Source organism: Schistocerca serialis, chromosome 1 (assembly GCF_023864345.2).
Source record: "Schistocerca serialis cubense isolate TAMUIC-IGC-003099 chromosome 1, iqSchSeri2.2, whole genome shotgun sequence".
In the NCBI taxonomy this organism is placed as follows: Eukaryota; Metazoa; Arthropoda; class Insecta; order Orthoptera; family Acrididae; genus Schistocerca; species Schistocerca serialis.
Genome location: NC_064638.1, coordinates 997,697,810 through 997,720,469, shown reverse-complemented (window position 1 = coordinate 997,720,469; position 22,660 = coordinate 997,697,810). Strand labels below are relative to the sequence as shown.

The following is a 22,660-nucleotide window of genomic DNA, read 5'->3' as shown; positions in this document are numbered from 1 at the left end:
ACAAGTTCGAAATGGAAACTTTTCTGGCAATTATTTGTTATCGAATTTCCTCGTAAAGTATAGTTACTGCTGCCACGGACAACTGTTCGCACTGGGAATATGTTTCGATAAATCCTCCAGCGGCGCAAGCTAACAAAGGGTGTCACAACGCCATTTGTTAACAGTCGCACTGACGGCTGCTTTGTTTCTTTCACACGTGATGTGCCATGTTCGCTTCAGAGAACTCTAGTGGAAGCGTGTAATCTGCGATTAAATTCCTAGGCCCAGAGAGATATTCTAACGCTCTCTCTGAAATCTGACTTTAGATTCTGAAAAAAAAACAGAAACGAATCACCATGCTGTTGACTTTCGTTTGTGTATTTTCACTACATCACGTTTTACGTCGTTTAAACTCGTGAAACAACTTTATTTACTTTCTGTAGAGAAATAGAATGGTTAAGGGAACAAGAAGCATTGCCAATGGAATGCTTTGTACTGATGTAGAAAACCTAGAAGTTACTTACAGATGTTCCCCCAAAACCTTGATCGGCCGGTAGCGCCAAGTTATGCAAATGTTTACACAGCATGAATTTAGCATATTATTCAATTTCATTTATTAAAAGCTTTACTTTTTCTACAAACGAAAACTATCAAAGTGATATGCAGCGAATAGTAGAACAGTCCGCTGCCAAGGATAGTACTTGTTTCATGGCAATGACTTCCCTATAAACTCTCTAAGCAAATTTCGTATTACTGCTGTCTGTTCCCTAGCAAGTAAGATTAACTGTGGTGTTCCTGTATAAAACATCAGTCAGCCTTTGCGTCTGAGTAAGGTCACAATATACTTAGCTAAGAGTTAGCCGGAGGGAGGGAGGGGGAGGGAGGGAGAGTCTTACCTGTCTGTTGTAGTAACGTTTCGTGTTGGTGAGGTCGACGACTAACGCCAATCTTGGACAGCTTTCTCGCAGCATGGCTGGCGTGAACCTGAAGGAGATAAAAAACATCGAGAGTTTCTCAAGTAACAGTAGTAACAAGTTACTCGTACTTCACAAAAACACATTCCAGGTAAACACACGCAACAATAGAAATCTGGGTACGTACAACAGCGTCAAGGGAGGAAAAGGACAAGGGAAATGGAGGGAGTAAAGGCGGCGGAGGGTGAGGAAGCGCTTATATCTAAGTGAAAAGGCGAATGTGACAATCTGGGATGTAAAGCAACCGTCAGGAGAAAGAGTACCGTTACGCTGAACGTTTTTTTGCGCAGTTCCTAAAAAAATCGAACTGCTTTTTGGCTGGTACAGTGGCAGAAAGTTCGTAGCTGTATTACTCGCAGGGCGAACTGATAACCGGGTTGTAATGGGAACTAACCTTGTCACGCGACTAGGTAGTCACGTCCCAATTCAATGTAACGCGCTTTGTTACCTTGCAGTGCAAGTGCAGTAAATGATTGTGGAAAATACCTTTGCGGGGAACCGCGACAACTTGTCCTTAACGTCACTACTTTTATTGCGAATGACAACGTGATAGTGGTGGCTCGGAAGGCGATAGAAAATGTAAGCAAATGTTGAAAAGAAAAAGTTTAGCAACTCAATGATGTGAAAATCGTGGGAGGAGCGAGACTTCAGTGAGAGGAGCAGCATTCAGGTATGCACTCAAAGGATAATAAGTAAAATGCGCTCAGTCAATATTTCATTGATAACATAGGTAAAAGTATTATTAGCCAGCAATTTCTGCGATATTATGGCTCTAAGCACCATGGGACTTAACATCTGAGGTCATCAGTCCTCTAGACTTAGAACTACTTAAACCTAACTAACCTAAGGACATCACACACATCCATGACCGAGCAGGATTCGAACCTGCGACCGTAGCAGCCGCGTCGTTCCGGACTGAAGCGCCTAGAACCGCTCGGCCACAACGGCCGGCAAACCCATCTTCAACCTAGGGATGGCGTTTATCGGCGAAAAAACCAGTTCTCGGTTACAGCGACTTTTTCCGCGTACAGTTTCACGAACTGTTAAAACCGTCCAAAATTAACGATTTCTCAAATAACGATTTTCTGTTTTTATTGCTATTAGTTCCAATAATAAAGTTAGACTTCCAAAAAGGTTGAAAAATTCCAATAAATGTGACTTAGTAGGGGACTACGATCGATACGGGATTAGGGCTGAGGCAGAAATCGGCGGCCTCATTGTCTGCAGCAGAGATGGCGAAGGTGAAGGAGACGGGCGCGGCGACTGTGAGAGCAAAATTTCACAAGCTGATGGCTTCCTGCATTGTCGCTTTTGGATAGTATCAATTTTTCGGCGTGAAGCAACCACAAAATTGAGGGTCCAGTTACAACCCCAAGTTCATAGCACGTCAATAAGTCTATTAAGTAAATTTACCTTCTCCTCCAAGGACCGTTGTGGACGTTTTCTCTTTATATGATGTTGCAATTTTTTCGTGCCTTCTCCGGCTTTTAATGTCTTAAAGCAAATGGAGTATTGTACTTCACTGCTATTGCACTTAGTAAAACACTTCCAAAATAGAGATGGCACCATTTTGCAGTACAAATGACGTCCGAGGGGCAACACGGCAACAGGTAAGTTATTGTTTCTGCAGTGCTATACTGATTCTTGTGTCATGTGTCTATTGCTAGTTTCTAACTGCAGGCGTTGTTATTATAACAATGCAGATCACTTTACCCAATTTCAATAATAACACAATATTTCGAAGCAATTATAATTGCATGAATAAATATTACTGGATTTCTCAAAACTTCTTATTTAAAAACCAAACTGGTTCGCCGCTTTACCTCCGAGGATGTCTCCCGCAGTCGGAGACGAAACGTCAGGAGAGAGTTTTACACTTCGACCACGGCCTATCAGTCCGGAAGTTTTAAGTGAAGAAAAAAAATACCAGTATTGGTTTTTATCAGTCGGTTCTTCCCATCCCTTCTCCAGCTCTTAATAAATAAATAGAAATAAATAAATAGAACAGCAAGCGATATGTGTCTGTTCGTTCCTCGCGCACCGAACAACAAATTTTCCGCCGAAAGGCAATGTGGAGAAATGTGATCTCCGCCAGAATATGGTAACTACGTGGCATTCCGCCGAGACGGCGGCTGCGTACCAAGTTCTCGGCGGACGACTCGTCCTCGGATGATTGAGAACACCGTTAACTTACGGTAACCACGGCCGCGGTAGTGACAGCGATGCAATGCGGGATTATTAACGACTCCATAAATGACAACAAACTTTGTCGAAAGCTGCCCGGCGGGACGGGAGCGGGCGAGACGCGGAGAAAGCGGTCCCCGCGGCCGCCTGTTGACCTCTGCGCCGAGAATTTCAATCAGAATTATCCTGGGCGTGCACCGGCGCGGCGGCAATCGCTCTCTGGTAACTGGCGCTCGCCGGTTCCGCGGCGGCCACACTCGTTTCCTGGATACCCCGCGTGTTAATGAGCAGCTCGGCGGCTTCACACCTCCGCTCTGATGCGGGCCAGCTTCGGTGTGGCCGGCCGCCGCAAGAGTACCTCCCCTCCGCTCTGTCTCCCACACACGCGTCACTTTCACTCAGCGCCAGATGACCTCTTTCATGGGACTGTAAATTAAAACATATTTCGTGTGTAAATAGCGGTATCAATCTTACTTAGCTGTACGCGTAATGTATTATAATGGACCGGCTTGCATACCTGTAGCTATTGTTGGCGTTATTTATGGACGCGCGAACGGAGCCCCCAATCCGGAGCGATGAGCTCCGACGCCGTTCGTTATCAGGCGGCATCGCCATTATTTTAGGCAGACTTCCCTCCCACACCGGTTCCCATGAATATAAATGGAAAATAAAAACGAACGGCGACCGCGCCAGTAGAGTCCATTCTCAGGTCTTCCACGCGCTACGCTGAGCCGATCATAAAGACGCTACGTCAGATAAGCGGTGATGGAACTGCAAAAACCATTTAGCCGGACGTAAATCTGCCGCGGTTGTTAGCAATGACCAACTGCCGTATACAGCTCTCTAAGTTAATCTGCGAGGCGCGTATAGACGACGGCCGCAAAACCGTGATTACTGTTTGTCTCCGTAATGGAATACGGGGTATTAAATGTAAATGTGCGCGTAATTTATGGACTTGAGTCAAATAATAAAGCGGACGACGGCTGTTCTCTAGGCGTTTCCCTCGGCGCCGACACGTAATGAGCACACCTTCGTATTTCATTTCAGCGTGCCGTCGTGGCCGCACGCCTCGCCGAAACTCGACGCTCGCCTGCTCCCTGTGCACTACCGTTTCCGAACTCAACGCTCTCTATCGGCTGTCGCACGGGCAGCAGTTCTTTCTCGTCGCACAGGCTATCCACGCCGGGTACTTAATGAAGAAGGAAGTTTACACGTTGCGTCGACATCGAGATAGATAAAAAGATGCACTACAACTGTTGGAAAAGAAGATAGTGTGGTCGACAGCGACATCGTTCTAGGAACCACCCAGGCATTCGGCTTTAATTATTTAGGAGGACCACGGGAAACCTAAATCAGTTATTATATGTTAGTTGAAACGGACGCTGCACCAACCAACTATAACTCAGGAAATAGGATATCTTTTTATTGTCATTTCTTCCGTCTCACCAGCACTGATGTACAATTCTTGCTGTAGTGGTTAACGGTTTCGGGCCGACACGTCCATTCTAAAACTACACATCTCGTTATTAACCGTAACTCGTCATACAATAGATTCCAAAAGGTACGAATAGCTCCTGTACATAACATTAAACCGTGGGCAACAAGTACTCTTACTAGTATTGGCATATGTATCTACTGTTGCACTTGAATGACACAACCAAACTCAGTCAGTCAGTAGATACATAGGCTAATATCAATAAGAGAACTTGTTGCTTAGCCGGCCACTGGGGCCGAGCGGTTTTAGGCGCTTCAGTACGGAACCGCGCTTCTGCTCCGGTCGCAGGTTCGAATCCTGCCTCCGGCATGGATGTGTGTGATGTCCTTAGGTTAGAGAGGTTTAAGTAGTTCTAAGTCTAGGGGACTGATGACCTCAGATGTTAAGTCCCATAGTGCTTAGAACCATTTGAACTTGTTGCTTAAAGTTTATGTACAGAAGCTATTCGTGTCTTTTGGAGCGATACTGTATGACTATAATTCTTTGCATTGACAAAGCGCTACCTTTGAAGCCAATTCTAATGCGTAATTGCAACAAGTTTTTGTGACTACTTACATTTCGAACACGGAGCGCTTTAAAATATCGTTGGCGAAACCATCCATTTGTGTTGCAGATTTCTTTCGATTTCGATGCTTTCCTGGCGACACGAAACCAAATTTTCCTGAGGTTTCTACTGCTCTGGCACTTTCGTTTACTATTCTCTGTGCAGTTCTCTTGTCGACACATGCTTCTGCAGTTCATTCTTGTTTCTTCAAAATGTCAAAAATAGGAAACCTGCTTTCGGATTCACGTTTGGAAAAGTCTAAATCCAGTAAATAAACCTATTCGCCTGCTTGTGAAGCACTTCACGTTTATTGCCGCACTAAAACATTTACAGATACACATTCACAGCTATATTGCTGAAAGAAAATAATATCGACATGTGAATGAATAATTCGGTTTTTTGTGTGACTGAAACCGCATTGTCGTGAAAAATGGCAACACAGCGCAGCATGTTGGAGAGAGATTCTCGCAGTCTATTTGTAACTCGCGGCTAGCCCCTCAGTGAGAGAATGAATCTCATTGGCAGATACTAGTCAATGGAGCAGCATGCACAGAACGGCTGAAAACTGAGCCGCCTTCCTACATGACGCGAACCGTAATAACGGTTAATAACAAGGTTTGTGGTTTGAGAATGGGCGTGTAAGCCCAAAACCGGTAAACATTGCAGCAATAATTGTGTATCAATGCAACTGAAGCGGACGAAGGAAAAAAAATTTAAAAAATAAAAATGAAAACACTATCGAATTTCCTCAGTACTGAACAGATGCACACCTACCATCCCGTGGCATCATGCCTCGAATCAGCAATTAAAACTTAAATATTATTAAACAGTGCAACGTATGCTCCAACCATTCTCCAGTATTTTGATTACTTGAATACGACTATATCCTACACCAGCTCTAGAGCTAATTTTCAAGACAGGGCTGTTCCACAAATCACGAAAACGGATACACATACAGATCACAGGTGATTTTAATTACTTGACACAGTCAGCAAGGCCACAGTGATCTGTGAACCTGAATGGTGTAGATTTTAATAAAACTTTTATTTACCCACGATCGAAAGTGTACCGAATTGGTCGTTTATTGTCGGAACCGGACACATCCTACAAGAACCCCGTTTCAGAAGCAGCCTACGCCGCCAGGTATTACTTTGCAGTGAGAGACGAAATCGTGGATGTTCTCGTGTAACACGCTGTTTACAGCCAATGTATGTTATCTGATCTAAATGTTCTAATTAACACAAAAAAATCAATAGTTTCACATCTAAGACGACTACGGTAGTGGCTGAAGAAAGCAGTGCGACGAAGAAACAACGGAATACACGAAACTGGAAAAGAGATAAAGAGAAGAAAAAAGACATGTAACTGGTTGTCGATATTAAAAAATACGGACTGTCAAATAAGGTTTACGACAAAAGAATGGCATTTTGAAATAATGTACTGTAGATTCGCTACGGTCTGACTTTGTAACCTTATTTCAGCGGTTCGCATCTGAAGATACATGGCAAAAAAGCCTCTAAAATATCTAGACTCGAAGCACTAGTTCCTAGGAAAAGTTCGGGTAAGAATTGTCGTGTGAGCTGGCTATCAGTGGTAACAAATACCGAGTGTAAAATGCCAACAGGATGCCTTCACGTTCTGTTCATGGTATGCGACTACCCCCATTCCGTCCGTCCCAGATTCGTTATATCATAGCATCAGTGGATTAATCATTTATCATCGTTTGCATAGTTATCGCCGTACATTAAAATGCTATATCAGTATAGGCAGACGGAAATTTACAACACATTGCTGATGGATCCAGAATTTACTCGCGCTTCGCACGCCATCCGTTACGGACGGATCTCGAGATAAGTCGTGTTTTCTACACGCTGTCTGTAGATGGGACACCATTTAGCTACTTCGTCCATTTATTAGGTTTTTATACCAGTAGATTCAAGCGATTCAAGTGGCAGTGACGTCATTTGACCTGTAAAAAAGCGCAAGGTGGCAGCGTTTCCCGGCGATCCGACGATTCCGATAATAGCGATGAAGGGGTTTCTGTTCTTGTGAATAATTCGTTTTATCATAGAGTTACCTCTTTCGAGACCGCACCATCTTGACTGTGATAAATGCCTTAATCCAAAACACTACTCCCATGCCTGAAGCACGAAGGCCTTTCGCTCTCTTTTCAACAGTTCACATTCGCACCTCAAATACATCCTATGATCAAAGCGAAAAAGGCAACGTTATTTTAAGAAACTGTTACCTTTTCAACTATCAACAAAGTATTTTACCACACATTCGAACTAAATAAAGGGATAGTGTCCAGATACCTTCTCTCATTGTCTCTCCATGCCTTCGACCCTCTTTCCGACGTTGCCTCAGCTATAGGGTCGTGATGAACGTGGGCCCACCATCAATTAGGGATTAGTCTCGGTGGCTGTATGCAGTTTCCGCTGTGAACACAAGTAACTTGTGGTGTACAGCCCGTGTACAACGTCTGTCTGCAAATGGCATCAATTTTTTGTGTCTGCTTTTGCATTTTAGTTGTTGACGTGTCATGCGATGCAATGGAGAATCGCGCTAGTATCCAGCTTAACAGGTGTGGTAGCTCCATCCAGACAGGATGACGTCTCGCTTAAACAATCAAATCCATCTAGAAATGGACTGACACTTCGGTACACGTGTGACTTTGAGGTTTGTGTGCCACTTCAGGAATATGTTAGTGATACGAGGCAGTGGTTTTTGGGCGTATGCAGAAATGAAGAGCAGTGCCGGAGAGACTGTTGGATTTACGGAGTCGCTCGGTCGCGGGTACGCTGCTTGCGAAACGTACAGCAAAAAGTTTTAAATCGATTTGAGTAACTGCACTGTACACAGTAAAGCAATACCAGTCCAATAAAAAACATTATTTATTACGTTTGGTAGAATGAGCGAGGAACGAGTCCGGCAAACAGTAATCAGCCTCGAGGCAAAAGGTTAAGCGATGTTCTGTCTAAAAAGAATATTTCGTCGTGAGAAGTCAAGAGTAATAGTTTTGGAAGCGGTTGTAGTTACGAGCGATGAACGCGCATTGTTATCGTTGCTGCACTTCCAACTATTCCACTATGTCTTACTCGGAAAAGAACTGGTGAAAGAATACTCTGCTCTTGTCTTTAGATTAGGAAAAAGGAATACGATAATTGAAGGGTTGAAGCCTGCCGTTTCGTGTCTTGCAATTCGATGTATCAGCATGAATACAATTTACGTGCTATTCTTACTGATTATCTGTAGAAATGTATAACAAAAATGGTGAGATTTATTTCACGTAACTATTAACTTTTCCTCCATGTCATTGAAATTTATGTTTGATGGTTGCGCAACTATAAGAGGTATCGTATCATTTGCCGGTTAATGGTGAAGGGCCTGCATCTTCGAAGTCACTATCTCACAAACCCGGGGTTGCCCGAATATAATTTTCGATTAGAAACGAAAACAAAAATGAACTGTGTTTGCAATGAAGTATCGAAAAAATTTCATTTCCATTTATTCGTGGAAACACCTTTGAAATTATGAAACAGTCGTACAAGAAATATGCACAATGTACAAATGTATAACTACAGCATCCAGATTAAGGAACATGATCCTGGACAATTTCTGCTCGCTGGGCTCATCTGCTTCTTGTGTCTACGTATAACGTAAACGCCTTTATGGCAACGTGTCTTCACAGCTCTACAGACAGTTACCGTTTTCGCCTACAGTCGATTGTGCTTCGCAATTGAAAGCTGTGAAAAGCGCTGTCAGATGCCAGAGACTCCACTGTAGGAGTGTCTTAGTAGTAAAGAATAAATGTATTAAAACTTCACGCATGATCCAGCATTTTTTTTCACGTGTCTCAGTGTTTATGATGCGGCATATGTGGATACTGTCAGCAAGAATATGTTGCGAATTGAGTTATTAGCAAAGAACTAATAAATCTAAACTTCCTATCTCCTGTTCTGCGTGTCACACAGTGATATAATTTTGCAGGTATACTCAGTTTCATATGTGGATCTCCATCCGAATAGGCCTCGGAAGGTCAGCACACGGCTTCTCCCGACCCTTGTCTGTTTTCGTGACCGGAGCAGCTACTTCTCAGTCAGGTAGCTCCCCAATTGGCCTCACAAGGGCTGAGTGCACCGTGCTTACCAACAGCTTACCAGCTTACCTGCTTCCCCAGTTTACAACACCATTCGGTCGGTGGATTTCTTACGCAGACTGTTTATGAGCGAGTGTGATATATTTAAGAACTAATCAAATAATGAACAATAAAAAGTGGACAGCCAATATCGCAATTATACCAGTTTCTATCAGACCTGCGAGTGTTCTCACTGATGTGTACAATCATTTGCTCGATGATCAGCTTGTCGCTGCCTGTTCTTGAAATTTAAGTGCAGCAGCAACAACCCCATCATTGATCGCAGGAGGAAGATGCACCCGACAGTAACGACAGTTAGGATATTACCGGTCGTAGAAGTTATCGTAACCTGCCTGGGAGGTTGTCCAAAAGTTACTAACGAAAAGTAGGTCACGCCCCATTTAGAGTCGCAGGTGCTTTCTAACATCGTGACAACATAGGGAGACATTGAGCACTAGCGTACTATGAGAAGGTAATAGATCGGACCGTTAAAGAAGGCTAAAGCTTACTCTTCACAGCTACGGATTATGTAACTGGGAGAAACCTAATGTGGCTGTATCTCTTAGTGAGGCATTAACGCGATGGCGAAATGTTTCACTCTGCAAACACAGTACGTGAAGCGCAACTTGGCAAACACTCCCTCAATCACCTAAATGAATGTGAAAGACTGCCTACAAATCACAGTCGTGCATGGAGGACGTGTTGGTACATGTCCACTTCAGGAGAGTCACGATTTTCTTATTTATGTGGAAACTGCGCGCGTCACATGCGCTGCGACCCACGAGAGAGCTTTAGCGTTTGCCAATCATCGACATCTCCGTTGAGACACACGCACAGGTGAAAATTTCAACCAAGCTGCTTATATCTACCAATCGAACTCATCTGACGAGTGCGCAAATGTAGTCTGTAAATGAAGACAACGCGAAATTCCGCACTGATCTTTAGTGCAACGACCTTGTAGACTTGCCTTTCGCTGGACCACATATTATTTCTCATACAATTAACTATACACACAGTACTGCTATAATGTTCGCAACGTGTAATTTTGTGTTGTGGACACATGGAAACGCAAAGCGACAGAAAAGAAGAAAATTATCGGCGTCACACAGCCTAGCTGCTTCCTGAATTCATCAAATCGATCATGTGACATAGGGATCACAATCAAATGTAACATACGAGGAAAAGGTCTGGGATTTACAACAGCATACTTTACATTCAATTTGGTGACATGAAACCCATTTATGCTACGTTTCTCTTTAACAGTTACATTCCGACGAAAAAAAAAAATTTGATCAAGATATTCGAACTAATTCCCATCACTTCAAAGCAAATAGCCAGCTAAACGGCTGAAGCGTTCAAGATACAGTGCCTGACTAAATGAGTGAACCACTCAGAAGACGTAGTCGGATGTCAATGTAACTTCGTACATGTACACATTAGCGGCGTTTGTGTAAAAGCTTAGAGTTGCAGTTCTCTGTAATAGGTAGAACGGCCGCCAGAGTACGTTAGTGGTGTTCGTGTCTACTGTCATTCCTAGATCTGATAGGGTATATATGGGGCGTGAGTGATAGCTGTGAATGACACAGAGTTGCCGCGTACTCGTGCTAGACACCGTTGTCAGTGCCTGAAAGACTTTGAAAGGGGACTCATTGTGAGTCTCCATTTTGACGTCTTGTCAGACCCAACAATATCTAGATTTGTGGAACATCTGGATGTGACAGTGGCCAGATACTGGACTGCATGGGAATGTGAGGGAAGGCATACCCGTCGTCACGGTTCCTGACGACCACGTCTGGCCACCACAAGGGAAGATCGCTGTGTAGTGCGCCAAGCATGCTACGGTCGCAGGTTCGAATCCTGCCTCGGGCATGGGTGTGTGTAATGTCCTTAGGTTAGTTAGGTTTAAGTAGTTCTAAGTTCTAGGGGACTGATGACCTCAGATGTTGAGTCCCATAGTGCTCAGAGCCATTTGAACCATTTTTGCGCCAAGCACAACGTAACCCCTTCACATCTGCGCCTGACAAGCGAGAATAAGTAATGCACTTCCGTAACATCGTGTGTCATTCCGCTACATTGGCTGCAGAGCACCATCAGCCGGACTAGGGAAATACAGTCCCATGCCTAGGCTGCCGTTAACGCCACAACCGAACTGACTGCGTTTGGAGTGGCGCCCTGACCAGGAAGCATGGACGGACAGCTCATGAATGATGTCGCATCTTGTTCCGGGATGAGTGGTCGGTCTGTACTGCTCCAGACGACCATCGCTGGCGAGTATGGCGGCGACCTGGGGAGAGGTACCATCCTTCCAACGATTTGGAGAGGTACAGCGCTGGAACTCCTGGCGTGATAGTGTGGGAAACCATTGCTATGCTTTCGGGTCACGGCTGGTAGTGATTTAGGGAATTCTGACGGCACAATGGTACGTCGCGGAGATCGTGCATCTCATATATTGACTTTCAGGCGAACTACCGTTCAGATTGTGTTCTTTATACGTATATTAAAAATTCAGCAACTTTTTGTGGCAGTAGTCTTCTTACCAGAGGTAAAAATATTATTTACTGTCCTCTGTGAAGTAGGAGTGTTAGTTTTCAGTCTTTCTTTATTCAATAAAGAAGTATCCCTTGAACTCTGTATACATAACAATGCATACCACAGTTCTACATAACCTTTACAATTGTTGCACAAGCTCAACAAGTCTCGTTAGTCATGGACTGTGCGGCTGGTCCCGGCGGAGGTTCGAGTCCTCCCTCGGGCATGGGTGTGTGTGTTTGTCCTTAGGATAATTTAGGTTAAGTAGTGTGTAAGCTTAGGGACTGATGACCTTAGCAGTTAAGTCCCGTAAGATTTCACACACATTTGAACATTTCTGAACAAGTCTCGTAGAGAGTACAAATAAGACTGCAAGATGTACACAATACAATACCACAATGATCACAAGTGGCTTAGAACAGTTTCAGAGACGTTGGACAAGACAAGGAGGAGGGGGTCGTGGGGTGGCGGCGACAATATACAAACTCAATGCCTTACAGGTAAGTCACAAAACCAACTCCGGAAATGAGATTTCCATACCAGTGTGTGTAACAGTAGTAGTAGTAGTAGTAGTAGTAGTAGTAGTAGTAGTGGTGATGGTGGTGGTGGTGGTGGTGGTGGTAGTAGTAGTAGAAGTAGTAGACAATGAAGTGATACACGTCATGGGATGGCTGCAGACATATGGCGGTAGTATCGCGTACACAAGATATAAAATGGCACTGCATTGGTGGATGTGACATTTGTAATCAGTTTTCCGACGTGATTATGGCCGCACGACGGGTATCAACAGCCTTCGAAAGCGGAATGGTCTTTGGAGCTAGACACATCGAACGTTCCATTTCGGAAATCTTTAGGGAATTCAACATTCCGAGCTCCCCGGTGTACAGAATGTGTCGAGAATACAAAATTTCACGTATTACCCCTCAACATAATATGGACAACGCAGTGGCCGACGATCGAGGGCATTGGCGTTTGCATAGAGTTGTCAGTGCTAATAGGCAGGCTGCACTGCGTGAAAGAGCCGCAAAAATCAATCTGGGACGCACGACTAACGTATCCGTTAGGACAGTGCGGCGAAATTTGGCGCTAACCATGAACCATGGACCTTGCCGTTGGTGGGGAGGCTTGCGTGCCTCAACGATACAGATAGCCGTACCGTAGGTGCAACCACAACAGAGGGGTATCTGTTCAAAGGTCAGACATGCGTGTGGTTCCTGAAGAGGGGCAGCAGCCTTTTCAGTAGTTGCAGGGGCAACAGTCTGGATGATTGACTGATCTGGCCTTGTAACACTAACCAAAACGGCCTTGCTGTTATGGTACTGCGAACGGCTGAAAGCAAGGGGAAACTACAGCCGTAATTTTTCTCGAAGGCATCCAGCTTTACTGTATGATTCAATGATGATGGCGTCCTCTTGGGTAAAATATTCCGGAGGTAAAATAGTCCCCCATTCGGATCTCCGGGCGGGGACTACTCAGGAGAACGTCGTTATCAGGAGAAAGAAAACTGGCATTCTACGGATCGGAGCGTGGAATGTCAGATCCCTTAATCCGGCAGGTAGGTTAGAAAATTTAAAAAGGGAAATGGATAGGTTAAAGTTAGATATAGTGGGAATTAGTGAAGTTCGGTGGCAGGAGGAACAAGACTTCTCGTCAGGTGAATACAGGGTCACAAATACAAAATTAAATAGGGGTAATGCAGGAGTAGGTTTAATAATGAATAAAAAAATAAGAGTGCGGGTAAACTACTACAAACAGCATAGTGAACGTATTATAGTGCCCAAGATAGACACGAAGCCCATGCCTACTACAGTAGTACAAGTTTATATGCCAACTAGCTCTGCAGATGACGAAGAAATTAAAGAAATGTATGATGAGATAAAAAAAATTATTGAGGTAGTGAAGGGAGACGAAAATTTAATAGTCATTGGTGACTAGAATTCGACAGTAGGAAAAAGGAGAGAAGGAAACATAGTAGGTGAATATGGATTAGGGCTAAGAAATGAAAGAGGAAGCCATCTGGTAGAATTTTGCACAGAGCACAACTTAATCATAACTAACACTTGGTTCAAGAACCGTAAAAGAAGGTTGTACACATGGAAGAATCCTGGAGATACTAAAAGGTATCAGATAGATTATATAATGGTAAGACAGAGATTTAGGAACCAGGTTTTAAATTGTAGGACATTTCCAGGGGCAGATGTGGACTCTGACCACAATCTATTGGTTATGAACTGTAGATTAAAACTGAAGAAACTGCAAAAAGGTGGGAATTTAAGGAGATGGGATCTGGATAAACTGACAGAACCAGAGGTTGTACAGAGTTTCAGGGAGAGCATAAGGGAACAATTGACAGGAATGGGAGAAAGAAATACAGTAGAAGAAGAATGGGTAGCTCTGAGGGATGAAGTAGTGAAGGCAGCAGAGGATCAAGTAGGTAAAAAGACGATGGCTAATAGAAATCCTTGTGTAACAGAAGAAATATTGAATTTAATTGATGAAAGGAGAAAATACAAAAAGGCAGTAAATGAAGCAGGCAAAAGGGAATACAAACGTCTCAGAACAGGAAGCGCAAAATGTCTAAGCAGGAAGGGCTAAAGGACAAATGTAAGGATGTAGAGGCTTATCTCACTAGGGGTAAGACAGATACAGCCTACAGGAAAATAAAAGAGACCTTTGGAGAAAAGAGAACAACTTGTATGAATATCAAGAGCTCAGATGGAAACCCAAGTTCTAAGCAAAGAGGGAAAAGCAGAAAGGTGGAAGGAGTATATAGAGGGTCTATACAAGGGCGATGTACTTGAGGACAATATTACGGAAACGGAAGAGGATCTAGATGAAGATGAAATGGGAGATACGATACTGCGTGAGGAGTTTGACAGAGCACTGAAAGACCTGAGTCGAAAGAAGGCCCCGGGAGTAGACATTCCATTAGAACTTGACGGCCTTGGGAGAGCCAGTCCTGACAAAACTCTACCATTTGGTGAGCAAGATGTACGAGGCAGGCGAAATACCCTCAGACTTCAAGAAGAATATAATAATTCCAATCCCAAAGAAAGCATGTTGACAGATGTGAAAATTACCGAACTATCAGTTTAATAAGTCACAGCTGCAAAATACTAACGCGAATTCTTTACAGACGAACGGAAAAACTGGTGGAAGACGACCTCGGGGAAGATCAGTTTGGATTCCGTAGAAATGTTGGAACACGTGAGGCAATACTGACCTTCCGACGTATCTTAGAAGGAAGATTAAGGAAAGGCAAACCTACGTTTCTAGCATTTGTAGACTTAGGGAAAGCTTTTGACAATGTTGACTGGAATACTCTCTTTCAAATTCTAAATGTGGCAGGGGTAAAATACAGGAAGCAAAAGGCTATTTACAATTTGTACAGAAACCAGATGGCAGTTATAAGAGTCGTGGAGCATGAAAGGGAAGCAATGGTTGGGAAGGGAGTGAGACAGGGTTGTAGCCTCTCCCCGATGTTATTCAATCTGTATATTGAGCAAGCAGTAAAGGAAACAAAAGAAAAATTTGGAGTAGGTATTAAAATCCAGGGAGAAAATATAAAAACTTTGAGGTTCGCCGATGGCATTGTAATTCTGTCAGAGACAGCAAAGGACTTGGAAGAGCAGTTGAACGGAATGGACAGTGTCTTGAAAGGAGGATATAAGATGAACATCAACAAAAGCAAAACGAGGATAATGGAATGTAGTCGAATTAAGTCGGGTGATGCTGAGGGAATTAGATTAGGAAATGAGACACTTAAAGTAGTCAAGGAGTTTTGCTATTTGGGGAGCAAAATAACTGATGATGGTCGAAATAGAGAGGATATAAAATATAGACTGGCAATTGCAAGGAAAGCATTTCTGAAGAGGAGAAATTTGTTAACGTCGCATATAGATTTGTGAGGAAGTCGTTTCTGAAAGTATTTGTATGGAGTGTAGCCATGTATGGAAGTGAAACATGGACAATAAATAGTCTGGACAAGAAGAGAATAGAAGCTTTTGAAATGTGGTGCTACAGAAGAATGTTGAAGATTAGGTGGGTAGATCACGTAACTAATGAGGAGGTATTGAATAGGATTGGGGAGAAGAGGAGTTTGTGGCACAACTTGACTAGAAGAAGGGATCGGTTGGTAGGACATGTCCTGAGGCGTCAAGGGATCACAAATTTAGCATTGGAGGGCAGTGTGGAGGGTAAAAATCGTAGAGGGAGACCAAGAGATGAATACACTAAGCAGATTCAGAAGGATGTAGGTTGCAGTAGGTGTTGGGAGATGAAGGAGCTTGCACAGGATAGATTAGCATGGAGAGCTGCATCAAACCAGTCTCAGGACTGAAGACCACAACAACAACAACAACTCGAAAATTCTAGCGAATGATTTTGCGACCCTGATCACCCAACATGAATCCCATCGAACATTTATGGGACATAATCGAGAGGTCTGTCCGTGTACAAAATCCTACACCGGCAACACTATCGTAATTATGGACGACTATAAAGGGGTGCATTGCTCAACATTTTTGCAGGGTACTTTCAACGACTTGTTGAGTCCACGCCTCGTCGAACTGGTACACTACGCCGGGCAAAACGACGTCCGACATGATATTAGGAGATATCCCATCAGTTTGTCCCATCATGGTAGTGTGCGCAACGCATCTGCAACAGCTCACATTCTCGCGCAGCGTTCCACGTAGTAGAGTGGTGAGAAGCCGGGGAGGGGAGCAGGGGCGGTGGCGGAGTCAACGGTCAGTGGGGTCGCGTGTTTTTGCCCGGGGCGGCGGGCGCCTCGCGCCACTGCCCGCGGGTCCTCAACAATGTGCTTGTGATGAATATAGGATGCAAGCGCGCGCCGCAATTAAAATCTATATGAGCGGCCAAAGTGCGGCAGGGCGGCTCGCTTCATAAATCTGTGGGCCGTGCCGGGCCGGGCCGGGCCGGGCTTGTAATTACACGCACCGTGTGCTGCAGATGAAAGGGCCGCGTCATATCGGTACGACCCCCTTAACATCTTCCCTTCATGAGGGGCGGCCAAGGACGGCAATGGCCACCCCTTCATCCCTTGTTAAAGACCCTCTCGTCTTTACACCGCGCTAACAGGTAAGCACACCGTAATTTTTTCTTTCCATACGAACACTTCCTAGGCTTTTTAAGTTTCGATCGAATATTGCTTGAGGCATGCTTACCGTCGCCACTTTACTTTCGCGCACAACTGCCAAAGTTAACTTCAAATCAATGCTGAAACATGGTTACTCAATTGCTACTTTTACGCATAAAATTACGCCGGCAGTTGCCGAGGGACGAGACTCTTCGAGGAAAGGCATAAAACTTGAATTCAGCGAGACGGCACCCCACACATCCACACAAGAATCATCTCCGTTGGCTTACCTTATGAAACTAAAGTTTCTTTTTCAAAGATTTGCGTGATACCAATTCGCACCGCCGGCCCAGTGACAGTGTCCTTTGCTGAAACCAAAATAGAAGCGTAGCTCCTAAGGAGACGTGGTAAAGCTATTTCTCTCTACTCTAGCGCTGTAATTACTCGTTTCGTACAGATACACGTGCCTTCCCCATTTCCTAGACATGCATATTCCCACAGTACTTGCAAGTTTATAATCTTTTGGACGGACAGCACAATTTCATTTAGGACCTGTCCCTAAACATATTGCATCAAAGTCATCATCACAGTTAATGAACGTGTTTCGACAATTACGGGATAAAAATCAGAAATTCCTCATTCTCCTTCTTCTACGACAACCTAGTCGAAGATTTACACAGACGCACTCATTTAATCCACTCACACGCCCTAGTCTTCCTGCCTCCTACTTCCTAACATTACTGTTTTAATTTAATCTTTTAACCAAGTAGTGCCACGACTTTCTCTTTTCGAAAATTCAGTTCAATATCTCTTCACTAATTACTCCAACCACCTATTTGATGTTCAGCATTCTTCTGTAGCATTCCATTTCAAAATCTTGCATTCTCTTCTTGTCCAAATTGTTTATTGTACACCTTTCACTTCATACCGCTTAAATTTATATTCGCTTTCAAATCTTGCAACTGTCTGTCTGTATTTTATATCCACTCTACTTCGGCGACCAGCAGTAGTTTTGCTGCCAAAATAGTCAAACTCATCTGTTACTCTTAATGTCTCATTTCCTACTCCAATTCCCTCTGCATCGCCTGCTTCAATTCGACTACCTTCCATTATCCATGGTTTACTTCTGTTGAAGTTCATCTCCCAACCTCTTTTCAATACGCTGTCCATACTGTTCAGATACTCTTTCAATTACTTTGCCACCTCTAGCGAATTTGGATGTCATAAGCATCCTCCATGTCTTTATTTATTCTCCTTGAACATTTATTCCCTTTAAAATTTCTCCTTGAATTCCTTCACAGCTACCTCATTGTAGAGATTGAATAAGGCCTGTGATAGGCTACAACCCTATCTCACTTCCTACTCAACTATTGCTTTCCTTTCATGCCCTTCGACACTCATAACTGTAGTCTGGTTTCTGTATGAATTGCGAATAACCTTCCGCTCCCTGTATTTTATCCCTGTCACCTTCAAAATTGCAAAGACTGTAGTCCAGTCAATACTATCATAAGTTTTCTCTGAATCTAAAATGGTTTGAACGTAGGTTTGCCTTTCTTCATCCTATCTTCTAAAACAAGTCGCAGGGTCAGCATTGCCTCGTGTGTTCCGAAATTTATCCGGAATATAAGCTGATAATCCCGGACGTAGCCGTCTGGTTCAGTATCAGGTTACAGTGGGAGGGTGGGTTCTTCTTCAGCCTGAAGCTGATTCGTTGGTCTTTTCCAACTCCTCCTGTCACGTTGTGTTTCCAACATCCGTTGGAGAAAATGTTTGTAATGTCCCACCACGAGGCAGCACCTAATAGAAGCGCTGTAAGCAGGGAAAGTAAATGGACGATGAGAAAGCCTAAATTCTGCTCCCGGTTGGCTGAAAGACCTGTATGTTAAATAATATCGTGGAGTGGTTTGGCACTCGTGGAACTTGAGCGTTGGCCGGCAGCCCTCGTGGGGCGAAGAAATTGTGTGGCCTCTGGGGTGGAGGTGGTGTTTTTCATTGTGCCTACCAGTAGTCGGGAGTAGATGAACCTTCGAGATGAACCAAGTTAGTCCGTGCAATTCAGAAGGTTGGGTGAGCACTTTCCTGTTTTTCTCGGCGAGCGCTGCCGTTTAATGAGTGTGCACTTGTTTGGTAAAAGAACGATGCTGAGCATGGCGTGTGAACACTAAAGTAAATAACTGGAGGTGTGTTGGATAAACGTGGCAGACTTGGCTACGGTTAACTGATACCCTAAAAATGTAATTTGTTTCAATGCTAAAAGTCACTAATGCGTTCGTCCGCCTCTGCCTCTTATGCAAGCAGCTATTCAGTACGAAATCTCATTGACTGAAGTAGAATTGTCTTCATTGATGAGTCCTGCTTCGAACCGAGCCCCAATGACTAGCGAAGATGTGTTTGGAGACGCGCCAGACAGCAGCTGACCGTCGCCCGCCATACGGCCCGTCAACCAGGACTGGTGGTCTGTGGTGCCATTTCAGTTCTAACACTACCCCTCCGGTTGTATCCGCGGCACTATTACAGTACAGCGATGCATCGACATTCTACGCCCTGTTCAGTTGCCCTTCATGGCAAGCCGTCCTGGGCCTACATTTCAGCAAGATAATGCCCGCCCGCACACGGCGAGTATTTTTATTGCTTGCCTTTGTGCTAGTCAAACCCTACCGTGACCAGAAAGGTCGCCAACTCTCTCCCCAATTAATAACGTGTGGTGCATTATGGGCGGGCCCCACCAAGCAACTCTGGATTTTGACTATCTGATGCGCGAGTTGGACAGAGCTCGACACGATATTCCCCAGGAGGACATCCAACAACTCCATCAATCAGTGTCAAGCCGAATAAATGCTTTCATAAGGGCCAGATGTGGACCAATGCGTTACTGACTTGCGCAATTTAAGAAGCTCTTTCCCTGAAATAAATCAACAAATTTTCTGAAACTGTAATCATTTATTTTTCTACATGTACATCACATCAACCGATTTTCATTATATTCGGGTAATAACTTCGTGGTGCGTACTTTTGTGTGTCTTATAGTTGATGCCCTACATTGATCATGATAAACCGTTATCATCTTTTAGAGTGTTCTAGCAGGTCCGAGTTGTTAACATGTCCACTGCAGACAGAGAGCGTAGCATGACTTCAGCTCTAAATATATTACCTTTCTTCCTGATTTCCTTCAAAATAGTCTTTAAAACATTTAAAAAATACACACAGGGGAACTTCCAGTGGGTTTTAACACACCCTGAAATATGTGATATTAAAAGTAATCACTAGCAGTGAGTTAGCAGTATGATACTGCATATTTAGAGGGATACGTTCACAAATATTAGTATTACTGTATACTAATCTGGATAAAACATTGTAGCGTAGTAGGCGGCCACTGTGGCCGAGCCGTTCTAGGCGCCTCAGTCCGGAACCGCGCGACCGCTACGGTCGCAGGTTCGAATCCTGCCTCGGGCATGGATGTGTGTGATATCCTTAGGTTAGTTAGGTTTAAGTAGTTTTAAGTCTATGGGGCTGATGATCTCAGATGTTAAGTCCCATAGTGCTTAAAGCCATTTGAACCATTTTGTAACATAGTACTAGACAGTATGTAACAAACAGCATAGAATTTCACATACATACTATAATGTGTTATATACGTGCTGTATTAAGAAATGTAATTATGAATGCCAGAATGCTATTTAAAACACACACCAAAATGATTTCAATTTGATGAGGACGTCACTCTTTGTAACCTCCTTGATATTACGCTGGTTGTTTAGTTACTGAAAAATTGGGTATTTTAAAGCAACACTACGTACATAAATCTTCAAGTCCATTGTTGATCAGGATGTCATTTTTATTTTCACGAAAACCGTAAAAGATGAACCCAGGTCTGAATTTGATTTCTGACAGGTTTTTTTTTTTTTTTTTTTTTTTTTTCCAGTAACCTCCACACTTACTTGAGTCTGAACGATGCGTCCGAGTGAAGAGTAACTTGAAGAGGCCAAAATGAAACATGAAATGTCTCTATTTCAGTGAATAATTGTCAAAAGTAACTTCCCGTGTTACAAGTTAGTTTGGCTAGAAGCGATGACTGTCAACAAACTTCTTCAGACTATCTGCTATTGGCTACATCTGCCGCAATAGCTAATTACTGATGACTGGTATTCGCTCCAAGTGAACAGCAACAAAGATTAATTAAAATAACTAAATGTAGGTAGCAGTGCGAGAGTAAAGATACAGGCATCAACTACATCTTCACACAGGGCCGCGCTCATGAATGTTTACGGTATCTCCTGTAGCGTATGCAACCCAAATAACAAACGTTCGCCGCGGACAACCTGCAGCACAGGCTGCCACGCGTATAGATCACATCTCTTCTACGCAGCTACAAAAACAATTACACGCCTCTAGTCGAAGCTGACTGGTAATACGCTTAATCAGCACGTTACGGAATTAGTTTTACACTAAATTTAGTTTCTGGAGGTATTAAGAGAGGCTGCTAAGATAATTCCGACTCCAACTAAAAGCACAGAAAAGTACGAACAAAAGCAGCAGCAGCAATAGAACGCAGTAAAAAGTAAGTAAGAAAAACGAAAATCATTACCAGTATGGGCAACAGTCACAATATTTTTAAAATACATGAACTGTAACGGGGAATGTGTGCTTGGTCTTTATAATTATTATTACAAATTGCATTTTCCCTCTTTACTCTCAGGGTGTTGCGCACAACATGCCATTTAAATAAATCAGTAGTGTCTTCGTATTCCACATTATTAACTAGCATTATTAACTAGCCCAATAAAATACGGAAAAAAGCGAACAAGAGCAATTTTTTGCACTTTAATTCAAATAGAGGGGCCACATACCGATAGAAAGCACTTGTAACAAGTACTCCGTAGTTCCCTGTAAGAGGAAACTATATATCTTATGGTCATTTAAAAATGTAAAATACAACCGAACGAAATGGCGCGGCGATTAACGCACTGGATTTGCCACAAAACGAACGGCGTCTGTATTCCTCTTGCAGCCATCCTGATTTACTTTTCTTTGATCGACCTAAAAACCATTTAAGACGATGCCCGCGACCGCTCATATTGCAGTTCTTCTCCGACTAATGATGACTTCGTCTGTGATAAACTTAAGGGGTTATTGCACTGAATCTTTACCGTAAACGTCTATGAGAAGACTAATTAAAAATCATAGTGAAGGTTCTATAACAACAAATTTAAGCACTAAACGCGATTGCCACTTAACGTCACACGGCCGTGAGGTGACAATGGTTCAAATGGCTCTGAGCATTATGGGACTTAACAGCTGAGGTCATCAGTCCCCTAGAACTTAGAACTACTTAAACCTAACTAATCTAAGGACATCACACACATCCATGCCCGAGGCAGGATTCGAACCTGTGACCGTACAGGTCGCGCGGTTCCACACTGAAGCGCCTAGAACCGATCAGACACAGCGGGCGGCCCGTAAGGTGAAGATTATCGAGATAATAGTACCAGAAAAGTAATAGAATAGTTGAAGTCATTATCAAATAAATCTCAACAGGACGCTGTTGCGTCTGTGCCATTATGAGGGCAATTACTGAATCATATTTCCGAATAACAATTTGTGACGTTGCTGACGCCACCTGTGACACCGAAAATTTTCCCGAGATACTGCTGTCAAGCACTATTTAGAGTTTTGGATTTATGGAAATGCATAAATGTTAACAATTCATGTTACACACCTC

At 43.5% G+C, this 22,660-nt stretch overlaps 1 protein-coding gene across 1 annotated transcript in view; it reads right to left on the bottom strand.

Annotated features, from left to right (window-relative positions):
• The window catches only part of LOC126413271 (uncharacterized), a 492,894-nt gene that overhangs the window by 242,504 nt on the left and 227,730 nt on the right, over positions 1-22,660 (bottom strand). The window contains exon 4 of the mRNA XM_050083175.1: positions 876-963. Within this exon, the coding sequence (XP_049939132.1) occupies positions 876-963 (88 nt within the window). The remainder of the gene's footprint in view (positions 1-875; positions 964-22,660) is intronic.